At 42.6% G+C, this 19,801-nt stretch overlaps 1 protein-coding gene across 4 annotated transcripts in view; it reads right to left on the reverse strand.

The window, feature by feature from the left end:
- PTPN11 (protein tyrosine phosphatase non-receptor type 11) overlaps positions 1-10,007 on the reverse strand; it is an 81,337-nt gene extending 71,330 nt beyond the window's left edge. For 2 of the 4 annotated variants that reach the window (XM_060119745.1, XM_060119748.1), the window contains exon 1: positions 9,788-10,006. In XM_060119745.1, the coding sequence (XP_059975728.1) occupies positions 9,788-9,801 (14 nt within the window). In that variant the 5' untranslated portion in view covers positions 9,802-10,006. Of the gene's footprint in view, positions 1-9,787 lie in introns of all 4 variants that reach the window. The other 2 variants (XM_060119746.1, XM_060119747.1) reach the window with 2 other exon arrangements.
- Positions 10,008-19,801: the final 9,794 nt, after the last annotated feature.

Here is a 19,801-nt window from a genome sequence, read left to right on the forward strand (position 1 = left end):
CCAGTTTTGCCAATACAACATATATTACCAAACTTTTTAATCTAAGTCATGGAAAATGGTACCATTCTAGTTTGCATTTCTATGTGAGACTAGCACTTTTTCATGTTTTCCGACCACTTTTTTTTTTCGTTTTCTGTGAGTTGTCAGCTTGTCATTGTTCATTTTCTATTGGATTTTTTTTCTTACTGATTTAAAGGGGCTCTTCTTGATAGAACCAGAAAATGATCCTTTATTATACATGTGACAATACTTGTCTTAGCTTTTTTCCCTTTCTACTTGCTTGTGGTTATTTTTTTTCCCCAAAGAAATTCATCTTGGCATGGTTAAATTTATCAGCTTTTTCCTTTATGGCTTCTGGGTTTCTTGCTATGTTTAGAAAAACTTAACGCACAGCACTGTTGTGAAATGGAAATAAATTAATACATACAAAATGCTTAGCACAGAAAAAAACTACAAGGAGTTTCACCTGTGGAACTAGGAATTTAGTTTTAGGTCAGAATAAAACACAATAAAGGCACAGATTTTAACAGGACCCTGCAATAGGTACTGAAAAGGGGGGGATGACTGGGAGAAGAAAATAAATAAGACAGAGATGAGAATTTCCATCAAGAAAGAGTACAGAGGGCTTCCCTGGTGGCGCAGTCGTTGAAAGTCCACCTGCCAATGCAGGGGACGTGGGTTCGTGCCCTGGTCTGGTAAGATCCCACATGCCGCGGAGTGGCTAGGCCTGTGAGCCATGGCCGCTGAGCTTGCACGCCCGGAGACTGTGCTCCGCAACGGGAGAGGCCACAACAGTGAGAGGCCCGCGTACCGCCAAAAAAAAAAAAAAAGAGGGAAGAAAGAGTATGGAGACAAAGAGAAGACAGAATTATTATTTACTACTAATAATATTTTATATTTAATAAAAATTTATAAATTATAAAATAGAAAAGACTTCTCCATGCTTATATTATTACATACACTTTTTTCCCCCTCAATTATCAACTAGCTCTGATAGCAAGGAAAAAAATAATTTACTGGCCATTATATATTATGGCTGGTTAAAATTGTAGCTACAGTTACTGTTTGCCATGTGCCAGTGTGCAAAGTAGACTCCAGAAGTCAAACTTTTAACCATCACACTCTGCTATTTATTTCTAAAACTTTCTAAAGCAGAACTCTGACTGTAGATGGTCTTCATTCACAACCATGTGTTCTCACCTTTGTATATTTTACAAAAAAAACACTTATGTAGAGTATCCTGCTGATGCTGAGGGACATTATAAAAGTGACTTCCACTGCTGAAGGTGATGCTAGGTAACTACAACCAGCACCCATCAAGTAGATTGGCAGAGGAGATAAGGCAGGTGGTCTCTTTAGCCCTTTATTAAATAAACCATTATTATTTCATTTCCAACTTCTAATTATACCTATCATGTTATTAAGAGTGAACATACAGACACACACACACACAAAAGAATGAACACAGGAGAGTGATGTTTACAGGGGAAACTTAGTAACCAGCATTTAGCACAAAGGCTAGACAGAGTATGGGCTTAATAAACATTTGTTATCACTGTTGTTATCATTATTATTATTGGTGGAAGATATGCAGATAGATTCTTCTCCTGCATAATTATGTTAGTTTCACACAGACCATTTTGAGATATGAATCATTTATGTTACACTGCCTTTTCAAAAACTGAACTTCACAGCTCAGGAGCTGTCCCTACATTATCTCAAACAGTATATAATTAGAAATGGAAAGTTCTATTCCATAACCCACCCACTTGAGTTTTGATATACTGTAAACTCTCCTTCCTTGGCTATTTTTTTCAAAAAGCCTTTGTATTTACCAAAAAAGTCTTTCCCAATTACATGTTTAATATTTGTAGTGCAATTACTGGCAGTTTTGTAATTTGCAACATGCTTATCACTAACACAGAGCAGTTAGAGTTCATTCAACCCCTGAGATCTTAGTGAGAGACGGTAAGGAAGAATAGTGGAGTTAATAGGACTAATATGATATTATAGAGCTGGCCTCAAGGATTATTACACTGGTAATATTAGGTACTGAGGCTGTACATCTCTAAACCCTGTCCCCATCTCCCACCTAGTGTGAATTCAAATAGCAGAGGTTAGTCTCCCCAAAAAGTAATGTAAATGTATCTGTATTACCTAAAAGGAGGGGAAAAGGGCAAATTAGTATATCTACATTTGGGTCTGTCAACAAGGTGGGTCCATACAGGATGAGAAAAAACAGATAAATTTTCAGTCTTCCTCATGTATACAGTGGGTACTTGGTGAACGACTGCTGCCTGAATTAACTTCGGGGAATGAAGAAAAACCAGGGAGGAGAAAAGAGAGAGGAAGGGCATAGCGAAAAAGTCACACAGGGAAGCGGGGGAAGAGCATTCTCCTCTTGCACATTCTAACTCCTGCAAACCTGCCAGAGCTTGACAATCCCTTCTAATCGGTCATCCTCTGGCACTGTCTATTATTTATTAAGACTCTCAGGTCATAACATGGTCCAGGTCGGTACCACCCATCTCACAGAAAGAGCTTGAAAACACACACACACACAACACCAACACTTGTGAAAAAGAGCCTCAAATCAACGTCTAAAACAAATCAGCCCTGTGCTGAGTGGGCCTGAAGAAAGGAAAGACAGAATCCCTGCCTCCAAGAGAGTTTACAAACCCAAACTATTTGCCCAGAAATCCTACCAGAAATCTAAATCCTTCATTAGTGAATACAGATTCTGCAAAGGCTTAGCTCACTGACGCCAGGACCTTATTTATGTCAAGTGAGTTTAAAAAAAAAAAAAATGCTGATGAACCAAAAAGAAAATACAATGATGCTGAATATTTCATCTATGTCCCCTTCCCCCAGTGATGTGGGGAAACAGTCAAGCAGGCCAATAATTTCAGGAACTTATTCTCAAGGCTGCTATGCTAAGAAGGGAATTTAAACTAGGGATCCGAAGTATTATTTCAGTTTCTTGCCTAAATATAAAGTGATACTGGGTATAGCTTTCTTACCTGCTGCTCCAGAAAAATCATTATCTTTGTCCTTGGGGAGAAAGTTTAGAGTTTGGTACTTTCTGCAGATTACAAGAATATTCCTCTTTTCCAATTAAATTTTAATTTTCTATGGGAAAAGGATGAGTCACAAGGGAGGGGCAGTCGATAGGGACAAGCATTCTAGGTAACAGAGGCTAGAAAAAAAGTTAAGGCAGCTAGCTTTCTAATGGTAGTGGGTAGCTATGTCTTTATAAATCATTATCTTTTCATAGAGTTTCACTGGTCAGCATCTCTGCTCTGATGACAAAACAATAAATGGAAACTGCCTCCAAAAGTCTTTCCACAAATGGCTTCTACCCTGTTCAAAGCCTCTCTCTCTCTTGTCTGCTCTCCCTGGGTCCACTCCAGCCTCCTACAATCCTCCCTTCACAGCAGCTAGAGGGATATTTTTAAATAGATCAGCTCACGCCACTCCCCTGATCACATCCTTCTATAGTTTTGCATTGTTCTTAAAATACAACCCAAACTCCTCTCCATGGTCCACGTGACAGTGAGGACCTTAAAAATCCCTGTGTGGTCTAGTTCCCACCTACAGCCACAGTCTCAGCTCCTCCACGTGCTCCCTTCTGTCCTTCAAGCACTCCAAGAACTCCCTACCTCAGCACTCTTGCACTTGCTGTTTCCTTAAAACCTGGAACACCCAATGCCTAGCACAGTGCCCCCCGCACTTAGTAATCCCACGATAAATAAGTTAAATCCCAAGTTCTTGAATGAATGGGTCAGTGTTTCATTACAGTGGGTCAATGGAATGACACAGACTTGGATCTATAGTCTACTTTTTTTTTTTTTTTTTTTTTTTTTTTTTTGCGGTACGCAGGCCTCTCACTGCTGTGGCCTCTCCCATTGCGGAGCACAGGCTCCAGACGCGCAGGCTCAGCGGCCATGGCTCACGGGCCCAGCGGCTCCGCGGCATGTGGGATCCTCCCGGACCGGACCATGAACCCGTGTCCCCTGCATCGGCAGGCGGACTCTCAACCACTGCGCCACCAGGGAAGCCCTAGTCTACTATTTTTAAAATAAACAGATTGCGTGTGTGTATATGTATGTGCATATAGACAGACATATATACAGTGTGCATGAATGTGTACATCAGTATACAAGTATGTACGTATTCTAAACAGTATGCTCTATACTGACAAATTTCAGTTTCAGTTTGGTACTATGTTCATCAAACTCATTTGATGCTGGCCTACAGGTCGGATCCCTCTCTAAATTCAATGCTCCTTGTGAACATGAATCGTATCTTTCATATTTCAGTGCTGCCAAGGATCACAGCCTATACAAGCTTGCTAAATGCACACAACCCTCCAAAACTCAGTAATGAACTGGGCTGCATTTTAGGGTGTTTGAATCCATTTCGGGGAGGGTCTCAAACCACTGGTTGCAGGCCACAACTGCCACAGAACCTGCCAAACATCAGTATTTGCCTTCCCTTCCTTAAAAAGGTAAAGCATTGGAGGGGAAGTGCTGTCTGTGTCTCCCAAAGGGAAAGAGGAATAAGCACAGTATCTTCTATTGTTCCATAGCCGCCTAACCAAGTACACCAAGACCTGCTAGTAACAATTACAAACAAGGGGTGGCTCTGCTTTTCCAGCTCTGGTGCGACTCTCTAACATTCGCCACACTGACCACTTGCAAGAAGGGTAAGTGATCTTAGCAGTGGCCCCTGCATTTGAGCAGCTCTGGACAAAAACCCAAGCTTACATGGGGGCAAGACATTAATAAAGACAACCCAGTTTCAACTGGAAAGACATAGAACTGTTATTTTTCAGTAAGGCAAGTTTATTTACTCCCACAGGATAGAAACAAACAGGGCCACTAAGGAGAGCCTGGGACAAATGTACCTGACCTGCATCAGATAAATCAAAAGCCTAGAGTCTGAGAACAAGCTAAATTTCCTGGCCCTCTCAGTTCAAGCCCTCAGACACTACCTTCCAGAGGAACAAAAGCAAATGCAAAAGATGCACCAGATGCTGAAGAATACAGCCAGTTTTGTCAGCTAAACAAGGCAGAGTAGGGCAGCCAAGCAATCTCAAAATCTAAACTCAGCACTAGCATTGCTATATTACCTGGGTGGGAAGGAGAATCATATAATTGCTCATACCTTCCTTTCCTTACCTGTGATGTTGAGATGTATCAGCATACTGAATATATGACATTGTAATTATTAAATGCACACAAACTCTAAACCCTAAACCCATGAACCAAAAAGAATTACTTTGATAATTAAACAAAACAAAATTCAGAATATTAGTCATTCAAGAGCCAGCTCATATGATCACCTCCTCAGAGACTTTTCCTAAACCCATTATCAAAACTAACCACGTTCTCCACAGTCGGTTTATTTTTTTCCCTCCCAGCAATTATTACTACCTGAAATAGTCTCATTTATTCATGTGTTTGTCCACTTTCTCTCTCAGCCATAAGAACAATGATCTTTGCCTATTCTACTGCTTCATCCTGCCTGGTTCAATAACTACTTGTTGAATTAATTAATTCTGAGGTTAAAAATCATTTGAAAAAGAACACAGTTCAAAGACTAACACTATCTAATTTCAAGACCTGTTATAAAGCTACAATGATCAAGATCATGTGGTATTGGCATAAGGAAAGACAAATAGATCAATGGAACAGAAGAGAGTCTAGAAATAGGCCCACATATAAATGGACAACTGATTTTCAACAAAGGTACAAGTTCAATAAAGACGGACAGTCTTTTCAACAAATGGTGCTAGAACAACTGGACACCCATATGCAAAATAGAGAAGATACAGCCACACCTCATACCACATACAAAAGTTAACTCAAAGTGGATCATAAACCTAAAACTATAAAACTTGTAGAAAACAGAGAAAACATTTGAGACATTTTGGGTCAAGCAAAACTTTCTTAGGAATGACACCACAAGCATGATCCTTTTTTTTTTAACTGATAAAGTGGACTTCAGCAAAATTAAAAACCTCTGGTTTTTTTTTGTTTTTTTCGGTATGCGGGCCTCTCACTGTTGTGGCCTCTCCCATTGCGGAGCACAGGCTCCGGATGCGCAGGCTCAGCGGCCATGGCTCACGGGCCCGGTCGCTCCGCAGCATGTGGGATCTTCCCAGACCGGGGCACGAACTCGTGTTCCCTGCATCGGTAGGCGGACGCTTAACCACTGCGCCACCAGGGAAGCCCAAAAACCTCTGTTTAAGACACTTTAAAAAATGAAAAGACAAGCCACAGACTAAAAGAAAATATTTGCAATTCTGATCAAAGACTTGTATCAATAAGAAACTCTCAAATTTCAATAAGAAAACAAACAAGTAAATTTTATTTTTTTTAACAAGTAAATTTTAAAAGGGAAAGTATTTAATCAAATAGACGTGTCACCAAAGAAGATATACTGATGGCAAATAAGCACATGAAAAGATGATCAACATTATTAGTCACCAGGGAAGATACAAATTAAAACTACAATGAATAAATATCAAATCATTATGCTGTACACCTGAAACTAATGTTCTATGTCAATTATACCTCCATTAAAATACTAAATAAGTAAAATTAAAAAATTAAAAAGTGCTGATATAGGGAAAAAACCTACAATGAGATACAATGACACACCCTTTAAATGGCTAAAATTTAAAAACAGACCATTCCAAGTGGTGGCCAGGATGTGGAGGAACCGAACTCTAATACACTGTCAGTGGGAATGTAAATGGTATAACCACTTTGAAAAAGTTTGGCAATTGCTGAAAAAGTTAAATATACATCTGCTATGTGATCCAACCATACCACTGATAGGTATTTACCAAAGAGGAATGAAAGTATACATCCATACAAACACTTGTACATGAACATTCAGAGCAGCTTTATTTGTGAAGCCAAACTCTGAAACAACCCAAACATCCATCAACAGGTGGATGGATAAATAAACGGTGGTACATCCATAAAATGGAATATTACTAATCAATAAAAAGTAAGGAACTATATGACACACACTACAACATGGATGAATTTCAACATAATTTTGCTGAGCATAAGAAGCCACACATAAAAGTCCAATTACATAAAATTCTAGGAAATGCAAACTAATGTATAGTAACAGAAAGCAGAAGAGTGTTTGCCTGGCAACAAGGAAGGGATTATAAAGGGCACGAGGAGCCATCAAAAGGAGTGACGGATATGTTCATTATCTTGATTGTGGTGATGGTTTCACGAGTGTATACACGTGTCAAAACTTATCAAATTGTACACTTAAATATAAGCAATTTGTTGCATGTCACTTATACCTCAATAAAGCTGGGTTAAAATAATAGAATAGGGCCTCCCTGGTGGCGCAGTGGTTGAGAGTCCGCCTGCCGATGCAGGGGATACGGGTTCGTGCCCCGATCTGGGAGGATCCCATATGCCGCGGAGCGGCTGGGCCCGTGAGCCATGGCCGCTGGGCCTGCGCATCCGGAGCCTGTGCTCCGCAACGGGAGAGGCCACAACAGTGAGAGGCCCGCATACCACAAAAAGAAAAAAAATAAAATAAAAAAAAAAATAATAGAATAGACCTATGATCTGAAAAATAATAATAAATAATCCCCAATTATGTGTGTTACATTCATAATCTGCTTTTTAGGTAGCACACATTTCTTTTCCATAATAGGTAAGGGAGGGCTGAAGGAGAGGAGGAATTACTCCGTTTCAAGCTGTCATCTTTACCACTTGCTGCTTTGGCTATACCCACACTTCCTGGCTTCTAAACTAACAAGCTGGACAATGTAGGGTCTATTACTACCCAGCCCCTACCCCACTCCCAGCCCCCAGTCTTTGTCTCCTAAAAGAAGCAGATCCTTACTTGTCTGGAAGAGCAGACACAAGGAACAAAAGGCTCAATGACTATTTGACAGATTAAATAGACAACTGTTTTATTTAAAAGCTCCCTAAGGAATTAGAACATTTGAGGCTATACACTGTTCTGCTGAAATGCAATTATATATTACCCAGATCTGTAAGCACTTGCCAACAGACCTGTCCAAATCACTCACTTCCTAAGTTTTCAGTTTTCTTCTTTCTCTCTCTTTTCATTCCATGAATGAATAATGTGCAGGTATTTCTGAGAAGACATTCCTAATATTTTGAAAAGTCTCTCATTCAAATAACTCCAACAGCTTGAAACAGTTTCTCAAATGTCTAAGACAGTGACCATAACAGGACAATGAAGTCTAAACAATGGGTCTTATATATGAATTGTATATAAAGAGTGGAAATACAAAATAGCAGGATCATTATCTGAAAACAGTAGATCACACTACTGTTTAACAACAAAATTAAGGCTTACAAATTATTGGCAATACTTATAAAATAATAGTAACCTGGTAATTAACAAGAGGGTTCTGGCTCCATCATTTATTGATTGAGTGACCTTAGGCAAGTTGCCTAACTTCTTTTTTTAAATTTATTTATTTAATTTATTTTTGGCTGCATTGGGTCTTCGTTGCTGCGCACGGTCTTTCTCTAGTTGCAGGGACCGGGGACTACTCTTTGCTGTGGTACGTGGGCTTCTCTTGTTGCAAAGCACGGGCTCTAGGCGTGCGGGCTTCAGTAGTTGTGGCTCACGGGCTCAGCAGTTGTGGCTCGCGGGCTCTAGAGCACAAGCTCAGTAGTTGTGGCGCAAGGGCTTAGTTGCTCCGGGTCATGTGGGATCTTCCCCGACCAGAGCTCGAGCCCCAAACCCGTGTCCCCTGCATTGGCAGGTGGATTCTTAACCACTGTGTCACCAGGGAAGCCCAGGTTGCCTAACTTTTGAAACTCACTTTACTCATCTTTAGAATGGGGATAACAATACCTACCTCATAGAGTTATAGCAAGGATTAAACTTGTTTGGCATACAGTAAGAGCTAAATAAATGTTAGCTATTAGTAGTATGACTACCCTGAGCTTTTAAAGGATCTCATTAATTCACTAACCTTCCTTCTGACTCTTAGGTTCAAATCCTATCATTTACTAGCATGTTTCTTCTGAGCCTCAGTTTCCACATCCGTAAAACGGGGGTGATTAATGTTACCTGACTTTTAAGGTTGTGAAGGATTAAATAACTAGACATACAGCTCCCTTCCCTCCCATCTCCCAAAGCGAAGATCGCAGAGGAAGGAAATACTTCTAATAGCTGCAGATACAGTCAGTTTTTCCATTTCTGGCACGTGAGGGGTGGGGGGGGAAAGGAGATGCAAAGAGGCATATAAAGGGGTCAGGGATCCTGAGTAAAGCCCCCCAATGCGCGCAAGAAGCAGAGGGTCCCAGAGTGGCTCGACCGTCGGGGGCCTGGCCCCGCGCAACTGGCCCCTACTCTCCCCTCCCGCGTCCCAGGCCGAGGAGCCTCCCCAAGTGAGCGGGGTTATTTCGGAATCACCATGAGGCAATTCTCATGAGGCAATGGGTCAGGAATGCGGCGCCGAGCCGGGCCGCTGGCGTCCGCGGTTCCCCGGGCGGTTCTACCTGCCCCGTCCAGACGGGCATCCCCAGGGCTGCGGGAGCCGGAACTCGGGGAGGCAGGAAATGAATGGGGACCCGAGGGGTGGGGGCGCGGTGGGGTCGGACCCCCGGGCCCGGGAGGGCTAGGGGGTTGGGACAGAGCCTGCCCCCGCGACCCCGGGCGGGAGTCCGAAGCCCAGCCGGGCCGCCCCCTCCCGGGCGGGGCTGAACGAAAGCGGCGGGGGCCGGGCCGAGGCCCGCGCCGGGCCCTCGGGGCTCCTCACCTCCGCGATGTCATGTTCCTCCCGCCCTCCGGCTCCGCGACGGACCCACTCCTAGCTCAGGCTCCGCTGGGCCCGGTCACATCGGGCTGGCCCAAGGGAGGCCCGCTCCGGACCGGACGGGGGGCAGAGCCAGCCGGCCGCGCGCAGACCCCCCTCCAGGCCTGGGGATCCCAGAGACTGTGCAGCCGCCCCCCAAGCCCGGTTCGCTCCTCCTCCTCCCCCGCCCTTCGCTACCGGCGCCACTGTGACGTCACCCCACGCGACGCCCGCCGCTACTTCCTGCTTCCATGCCGCCGTGGACTGAGCAGTGGCTGGTGATGGCAGTTCGGTGGCTCACTGGAGCCTTCTCCGCGCTGTTTCCAAAGCACCCTCTCATCCTCTTTTAGATTTTGGCGTCAGGCGGTGCATTGTGCGCTCAAGTTGCACGCACTCGCGTGAATTGATCGCATCCGCTCCCACCGTGTCAATTTCCATCCCGGCGCCAAGTCGAATTTCATTCATTTCATTCCACAAATAGTCGCTCCACTTACTAGCTGTGTAACCTTTGGAAAGTTGTTTGGTTTCTCTGAGCCTCAGTTTCCTCCATTCCTTCATTTCTGTAAAATGAAAACAGTAATTGCATTTTCTTCGTAGGATTATGGGGAGGATTAAATACGTAAAATGTTTAGAACTAGGCCTGGCCTATTTAATAAGTGCTTTGTGGTTATTAGCTGTATTAAATATCATTAGAAGGACACATCTGAGTGTTTTCTATCTGCTAGGCACTGATTTTTTTTTTTTTTTTTTTTTCGGTATGCGGGCCTCTCACTGTTGTGGCCTCCCCCGTTGCAGAGCACAGGCTCCGGACGCGCAGGCCCAGCGGCCATGGCTCACGGGCCCAGCCGCTCCGCGGCATATGGGATCCTCCCAGACCGGGGCACGAACCCGTATCCCCTGCATCGGCAGGCGGACTCTCAACCACTGCGCCACCAGGGAGGCCCTAGGCACTGATTTTTGACTATGGGGATACAACAGTGAACTGAAAAGACAAAAATCCTGGTGTTCTCATGGGAGGAGCTGCAAGTAATCAAGATAAATAAAACACACAAGATAATACTCCGGTCCTCATTTCCCTTCTTTTTTCCATAGCCCTTTATATTATTTTAAATAGGTTAGTTATGGAAGGCTTCGCTAAGGATGACATTTGAGTAAAGGAGCAGTCAGTGGGAATAATTTAGGGGAAGAACATTTAAAGCTCAGAGAGAGTCCAGTGCAAAGGCCCTGAGGCAGGAAGCTGCCTCCTGTATTTGAAGAAAAATGAAGAAGTCTCGGGCTGGAGCACAGTAGGAGGTGGGAGGGGTATAGGAGTTGTAAAGAGAATAGTAGAAAGGAGGTGAGAAAGGGGTAGAGATGGTATGGGGTTGTAGAGGCTATTTAAATGAACAGTAAAATGGAGAGCCACTGAAAGATTTTCAGCAGGAAAGGAATATAATCTATGCTTTAAAAGTATTACTTTGGGTACTTTGAGTTATTGGATCAAGAGGGCAAGGCTGGAAACAGAGACCAGTACAGAATAGTAGAATACTGTAATATTGGAGATGATGGAGATGAGGTAGCTCAGACCAGAGTGAGAAGGTAGAGCTTTTTTACCTAATGAATGCTCCTGTGACTCATTAAGGGCCACAGATCTAGTAAATGGCAGAGCCAGAATTCAAACCCACATCTATAGAGCTCCAAAATCCTCATTTTTTCCTCCCAATGCTCCCCATCTCATTCCTATACAAAGAATTCTCATACAGTATGCTAACTGCTTCAGCATTGATGTTACCCAAAAATCCTTACAAAAATTGTATTTAATATATGCCGGCTTAATTTAGGTAATAGGTATTCAAGGGCCTCCCTGGTGGCGCAAGTGGTTGAGAGTCCGCCTGCCGATGCAGGGGATACGGGTTCGTGCCCCGGTCTGGGAGGATCCCATATGCCGCGGAGCGGCTGGGCCCGTGAGCCATGGCCGCTGAGCCTGTGCGTCCGGAGCCTGCGCGTCCGGAGCCTGTGCTCCGCAACGGGGGAGGCCACAACAGTGAGAGGCCCGCATACCGCAAAAAAAAAAAAAAAAAAAAAAAATAGGTATTCAACAAGCAGTTGTCCGGCCTGTTTCTCTCCATTCCTCTGAAGCCTGGCCCCCCAGATGACCCAAACAACATCCTGACTGATCTTAGGCCTGCAGGCTTGCCCTCTCCAATCCATTCACCACATAACAGCCACAGTAATCTAAAATGCAAAGCAAGTTGCTCCTTAAATTGAACACTTCAATGGCTTTTCTTTTTTTATATATTATTTATTTATTTATTTTTGGCTGCATTGGGTCTTCGTTGCTGCGTGCGGGCTTTCTCTAGCTGCAGCAAGTGGGGGCTACTCTTGCTGTGGTGAGCAGGCTTCTCATTGCAGTGGCTTCTCTTGTTGCAGAGCACGGACTCTAGGCGTGCAGGCTTCAGTAGTTTTGGCACACAGGCTTAATTGCTCTGCAGCATGTGGGATCTTCCCAGACCAGGGCTCGAACCCGTGTCCCCTGCACTGGCAGGCGGATTCTTAACCACTGCACCACCAGGGAAGCCCTTCAATGGCTTTTCATTGCTTTTAGGATGCAATCAAAAAAAATTTTTAACAACCACCTGGTCTTGTCCCAGCTCACTTTACTAGTCCTTTCTCTCCCCACCACTCTATGACCCAGCCATGCTGAATAACTTTCAGTTCCTCTCAATAGCCATGTTCTCTCCCAGCTTAGGGCCTTTAAACAATCTACTCTGTTTCCCTGGAGAATTCTGACCCCCCTCCCCATGAACTCTAGTCCATGCCTCTGATCTCAGGCTAGAAGTCATCCCCTCTGGAATAGAATCATCTGATTCTCCCAGTCCATCTTAGATGGTCCCCAAGACAGCTATCCTAGCTTAGAACTGAACACACTCCATTATAAATCTAAGACACAATATCATATGAGGATTAAGTTCTTAATCTCCAAAGGTCAGCCTGCCTGCCTGCCTGGATGTCCTTGGGTAAGTCACTCGAGTCCTCTGTGTCTCAGTTTACTTCTCTATAAAATGGAGGGATCAAAATGCTACCCACCATAGGGTAGGTTGTGAAGAATAAAAGAGTTAATGTTTGTGAAGTACTTAGAACAGTACCTGGCAAAGTAAGCATGTGATAAATGCTGGTTATCATTTGTCTCTTTTCCAAAGTAAACTGTAAGCTTCCCCCAGCCTCCACCCCTTGCTGTGAGGCTTGCAGGATCTTAGTTCCCTGACCAGGGATTGAACCCAGGCCACGGCAGTGAAAGCACTGAGTCCTAACCACTGGACTGCCAGGGAATTCCCAAACTATAAGATTTTTGAGGGCAGAAACCATTGCTTCCCCAGTTTCTCCAGTGTTCTGTACACTCCGCAGCTAGAATGATCTTTCTACAATACTAATCTAGTCATGTCCTGTTCTAGGAAGGAAGTTCAAAGCCTTTAGCACTGAATGAAGATCCTTCTGTTAACACATCAGGCCCTTCTAAACGTGAACTATGCCTACCTGTTCAGTTTCCTTTACCTCTACTTCCTCACATAATCTGGCAGTTTCCAAAGGCCTCTGGCTGTTTCTTGTATACCTGTCTTCCAAAGTTTAATTCTTTCTGTCTGGAATACCCTTTAAACTCGTCTCCATCTGGAAAACTAAGTGTCATGCAAGATTCAGCTCCAACTCAACTGGCTCGTCTAGGAAACATTCACTGTGCACACCATTTGACTACTTCCTGAGAATAAAATAGAAACTCTGTCCCTGGGAATTCCCTGGAGGTCTTCATCTTTATATGCCCAGAGTCTAGCACAGGGCTTGGCATATAACAAGCTTAAGAAATATTTATTTAGATAAATTTTATTTTAATTTCTCTCTCAGCTACAAAAACAACACGAGCTCCTTGAAACGGGTCAAATAAAAATAGTAATTTTCCCTGCTTTACAATGTATATAACCTCCCTTCTCCAACCCCCACCAGGGTTAATGGTTTGGTGTGTATCCTTCCACACTTTTCTCTATACTTACATGAACACACACACATATCCCACACCCACGCTCACTCAAACACATAACTTATATAGGGACATTTTTAATGCAGTTATGTGTATATATTTATGGGTTCATAATATGTATATATTATACATACACATACATATGTGTATATATGTACATATGTGTGTATATATGTATAAAAATAAAACTCTGTGATTTAGTTTTTTCTCTTAAAATATAATGAACATCCCTCTAGACCAGCACTGATTTTCCAATACAAATATAATGTGAGTCATACATGTAATTTTAAAGCTTCTAGTATTCACTCTTTTTTTAAAATAAATTTATTTATTTATTTTTGGCTGCACGGGATCCTCGTTGCTGTGCACGGGGTTTTCTCTAGTTGCAGCGAGTGGGGACTACCCTTGTGGTGTGCAGGCTTCTCATTGCGGTGGGTTCTCTTGTTGTGGAGCACGGGCTTTAGGCGCACGGGCTTCAGTATTTGTGGCACACGGGCTCAGTAGTTGTGGCTTGTGGGCTCTAGAGCGCAGGCTAGTTGTGGCGCACGGGCTTAGTTGCTCCGCAGCATGTGGGATCTTCCCGGACCAGAGCTCGAACCCGTGTCCCCTGCATTGGCAGGCGGATTCTTAACCACTGTGCCACAAGAAACATCCAGTATTCACACTTTTAAAAAGTAAAAAGAAACAAGTGAAATTAATTTGAAAAATATGTTTATTTAACCCAATATATCAAAATAACATCGTTCTACATATAACTAATAAATATAAAAAATTGAGTTATTTTACCTTCTTTTTTTCTTGTTAAACCTTTGAAGTCCAGTGTGTATTTTACACTTACAGCCAATGTGTAAAATCTCAGTGTGAACTGGCTACATTTCCAGTTCTTAATAACCACATTCGGCCGATGCACCCATTCTGGACAGAACACTGAGATGTAACCCAGTCTTTTCCATATCTGCATAATATTCCATAGTATGGATGTTCACTATTTAGTCAATTCCTGGGCTATTAGATATCCAAGTTATTTGCAGGGTGTTTTTGTTGTTGTTGTTGTTTTGGCTTTGGTTTTGGTTTTTCTTGATGGTGTTTGCATGAACTTCCTTATGAGAAAATTGAGTGAGGGAGTGAACCACTATGTTGACCTTAATATTAACATTTAGGGAGGAGGGTTCATGGCAAGAATCACAGCTTGCAGGCTGCCCTGGGCGGTCTCATCTTCCTGCAGCTTGTAGACCCTCAGGCTTAGGAGCTGTTTCAAGCACACAGCCTTGAGAGAGTAAGGTGTTCCTGAGGCCATTTGTACCAAATCCGTGACTAAACCCAGTGAAGACCTCTGTATAAACATTTAAGATTCTGATATCACATGAGGAGACCTACTCTTTTAGCCACCGGCTGCTGGAGACAGCCTCGTAGACAAAGGGCTCCCAAGTCATCCTCTTATAGTTGAACAGCTACTGTAGACCCTCATAATCTGACTTCAGAATGGAGACTGCCACATTCACAGCCATGTGGCTGACAGGGCCTTGGTGCTCCTGCCGGGTGTCAGGCATGAGCCTCTGACGTGGGAGAGCTGAGTTCAGGACACTGTACCACCAGAGACCTCCTGGCCCCATGTAATATCAAATGGCGAAAGCTCTCCCAGAGATCTCTGTCTCAACGCTAAGACCCAGCTCCACCCAATGGCCAGCAAGCTCCAGTACTGGACACCTCATACCAAACAACTAGTAAGACAGGAACACGACCCCACCCATTAGCAGAGAGGCTGCCTAAAATCATAATAAGTTCACAGACACCGCAAAACACACCACCGGACATGGCCCTGCCCACCAGAAAGACAAGATCCAGCCCCACTCACCAGAACACAGGCACCAGTCCCCTCCACCAGGAAACCTACACAACCCACTGAACCAACCTCACCCACTGGGCACAGACACCAAAAACAACGGGAACTATGAACCTACAGCCTGAGAAAAGGAGACCCCAAACACAGTGAGTTAAACAAAATGAGAAGACAGAGAAATATGCACTAGATGAAGGAGCAAGGTAAAAACCCACCAGACCAAACAACTGAAAAGGAAATAGGCAGTCTACCTGAAAAAGAATTCAAAGTAAAGATAGTAAAGATGATCCAAAATTTTGGAAATAGAATGGAGAAAATACAAAAAATGTTTAACAAGGACCTAGAAGAACTAAAGAGCAAACAAACAATGATGAACATGCTAAATGAAATTAAAAATTCTCTAGATGGAATCAATAGCAGAATAACTGAGGCAGAAGAACAGATAAGTGACCTGGAAGATAAAATAGTGGAAATAACTACCACAGAGCAGAATAAAGAAAAAAGAATGAAAAGAACTGAGGACAGTCTCAGAGACCTCTGGGACAATATTAAATGCACCAACATTCGAGTTATAGGGGTCCGAGAAGAGGAAGAGAAAAAGAAAGGGTCTGAGAAAATATTTGAAGAGATTAGAGTTGAAAACTTCCCTAATATGGGAAAGGAAATAGTCAGTCAAGTCCAGGAAGCACAGAGAGTCCTATACAGGATGAATCCAAGGAGAAACACGCCATGATACATATTATTCAAACCATCAAAAATTAAATACAAGAAAAAATATTAAAAGCAGCAAGGGAAAAGCAACAAATAACATACAAGAGAATCCCCATAAGGTTAACAGCTGATCTTTCAGCAGAAACTCTGCAAGCCAGAAGGGAGTGGAAGGACATATTTAAAGTGATGAAAGGGAAAAACCTACAACCAAGATTACTCTACCCAGCAAGGATCTCATTCAGATTTGAGGGAGAAATTAAAGCCTTTACAGACAAACAAAAGTTAAGAGAATTCAGCACCACCAAACCAGCTTTACAGCAAATGCTAAAGGAACTTCTCTCCTCAGGAAGCACAAGAGAAAGAAAAGACCTACAAAAACAAACCCAAAACAATTAAGAAAATGGTAATAGAACATACATATCAATAATTACCTTAAATGAAAATGGATTAAATGCTCCAGTCAGAAGACATAGACTGGCCGAATGGATACAAAAACAAGACCTGTATATATGCTGTCTACAAGAGACCCACTTCAGACCTAGGGACACATCCAGACTGAAAGTGAGGGGATAGAAAAAGATATTCCATGCAAATGGAAATCAAAAGAGCTGGAGTAGCAAATCTCATATCAGACAAAATAGACTTTAAAATAAAGACTTTTACAAGAGACAAAGAAGGACACTATATAATGATCAAGGGATCAATCCAAGAAGATATAACAATTGAGGAGCACTTCAATATATAAGGCAAATGCTAACAGCCATAAAAGGGGAAATTGACAGTAACACAATAATATTAGGGAACTTTAACACCCCACTTTCACCAATGGACAGATCATCCACAATGAAAATAAATAAGGAAACACAGGCTTTAAATGACACAGTAAACAAGATGGACTTAATAGATATTTATAGGACATGCCATCCAAAAACAACAGAATACACCCTCTTCTCAAGTGCTCATGGAACATTCTTCAGGGTAGTTCATATCTTGGGTCACAAATCAAGCCTTGGTAAATTTAAGAAAAGTGAAATTGTATCAAGTATCTTTTCCAACCACAACAATATGAAACTACATATCAATTGATGGAAAAAAACTGTAAAAAATACAAACACATGGAGACTAAACAATATGCTACTAAATAACCAAGAGATCACTGAAGAAATCAAAGAAGAAATCAAAAAATACCTAGAAACAAATGAAAATGAAAACATGACGACCCAAAACCTATGGGATGCAGCAAAAGCAGTTCTAAGAGGGAAGTTTATAGCAATACAATCCTACCTCAAGAAACAAGAAAAATCTCAAATAAACAATCTAACCTTACACCTAAAGCGATTAGAGAAAGGAGAACAAAAAAACCCCAAAGTTAGCAGAAGGAAAGAAATCATAAAGATCAGATCCGAAATAAATGAAAAAGAAATGAAGGAAACAGTAGCAAAGATCAATAAAACTAAAAGCTGGTTCTTTGAGAAGATAAACAAAATTGATGGGGCTTCCCTGGTGGCGCAGTGGTTGAGAGTCCGCCTGCCGATGCAGGAGACACGGGTTCATGCCCCGATCCGGGAAGATCCCACATGCCACAGAGCAGCTGGGCCCATGAGCCATGGCCACTGAGCCTGCGCATCCAGAGCCTGCGCTCTGCAAGGGGAGAGGCCACAACAGTGAGAGGCCTGCATACCGCAAAAAAAAAAAATTGATAAACCATTAGCCAGACTCACCAAGAAAAAAAGGGAGAAGACTCAAATCAACAGAATTAGAAATGAAAAAGGAGTAGTAACAACTGACACTGGAGAAATACCAAGGTTCATGAAAGATTACTACAAGCAACTATATGACAATAAAATAGACAATCTGTTAGAAATGGACAAATTCTTAGAAAAGCACAACCTTCAGAGACTGAACCAGGAAGAAATAGAAAATATAAACAGACCAATCACAAGCACTAAAATTAGAACTGTGATTAAAAATCCTCCAACAGGGGCCTCCCTGGTGGCGCAGTGGTTGAGAGTCCGCCTGCCGATGCAGGGGATACGGGTTCGTGCCCCGATCTGGGAGGATCCCATATGCCGCGGAGCGGCTGGGCCCGTGAGCCATGGCCGCTGGGCCTGCGCGTCTGGAGCCTGTGCTCCGCAACGGGAGAGACCACGACAGTGAGAGGCCCGCATACTGCAAAAAGAAAAAAAAAAAAAAAAAAAAAAAAAAAAAAAAAAAAAAAAAAAATCCTCCAACAGGGCTTCCCTGGTGGCACAGTGGTTAAGAATCTGGCTGCCAATGCAGGCGACATGGGTTCGAGCCCTGGTCTGGGAAGATCCCACATGCTGTGGAGCAACTAAGCCCATATGCCACAACTACTGAGGCTGCACTCTAGAGCCTGTGAGCCACAACTACGTGCCACAAGTACTGAAGCCCGTGCGCCTAGAGCCCATGCTCCACAACAAGAGAAGCCAATGAAATGAGAAGCCCGCACACCAAAGCGAAGAGTAGCCCCCTCCCACTGCAACTAGAGAAAGCCCGCACACAGCAACGAAGACCCAATGCAGCCAAAAATAAATAAATTAATTAATTATTTAAAAAAATCTTCCAACAAACAAAAGCCCAGGACCAGATGGCTTCACAGGCGAATTCTATCAAACATTTAGAGAAGTGCTAACACTTATCCTTCTCAAACTCTTCTAAAATATAGCAGAGGGAGGGACACTCCCAAAATCATTCTACTCATTCTCATCAACCTGATACCAAAACCAGACAAAGATGTCACAAAAATAGAAAACTACAGGCCAATATCACTGATGAACATAGATGCAAAAATCCTCAACAAAATACTAGCAAACAGAATCCAATGGCACATTAAAAGGACCATACACCACGATGAAGGTGAGTTTATCCCAGGAACACAACGATTCAGTCAATATGATATACCATATTAACAAATTGAAGGATAAAAACCAGATAATAATCTCAATAGATGCAGAAAAAGTTTTCTACAAAATTCAACACGCATTTATGATAAAAACTCTCCAGAAAGTAGGCACAGAGGGAACCTACCTCAACATAATAAAGGCCATATATGACAAACCCACAGCCAACATTGTTCTCAATGGTGAAAAACTGAAACCATTTCCTCTAAGATCAGGAACAAGACAAGGTTGCCCACTATCACCACTATTATCCAACATAGTTTTGGAAGTTTTAGCCACAGCAATCAGAGAAGAAAAAGAATAAAAGGAATGCACATTGGAAAAGAAGAAGTAAAACTGTCACTGTTTGCAGATGACATGATACTTTATGTAGAGAATTCTAAAGATGCTACCAGAAAACTACTAGAAATAATGAATTTGATAAAGTAGCAGGATACAAAATTAATGCACAGAAATCTCTTGCATTCATATACACTAAAGATGAAAAATCTGAAAGA

The sequence above is a fragment of the Mesoplodon densirostris genome, chromosome 15 (assembly GCF_025265405.1).
Source record: "Mesoplodon densirostris isolate mMesDen1 chromosome 15, mMesDen1 primary haplotype, whole genome shotgun sequence".
In the NCBI taxonomy this organism is placed as follows: Eukaryota; Metazoa; Chordata; class Mammalia; order Artiodactyla; family Ziphiidae; genus Mesoplodon; species Mesoplodon densirostris.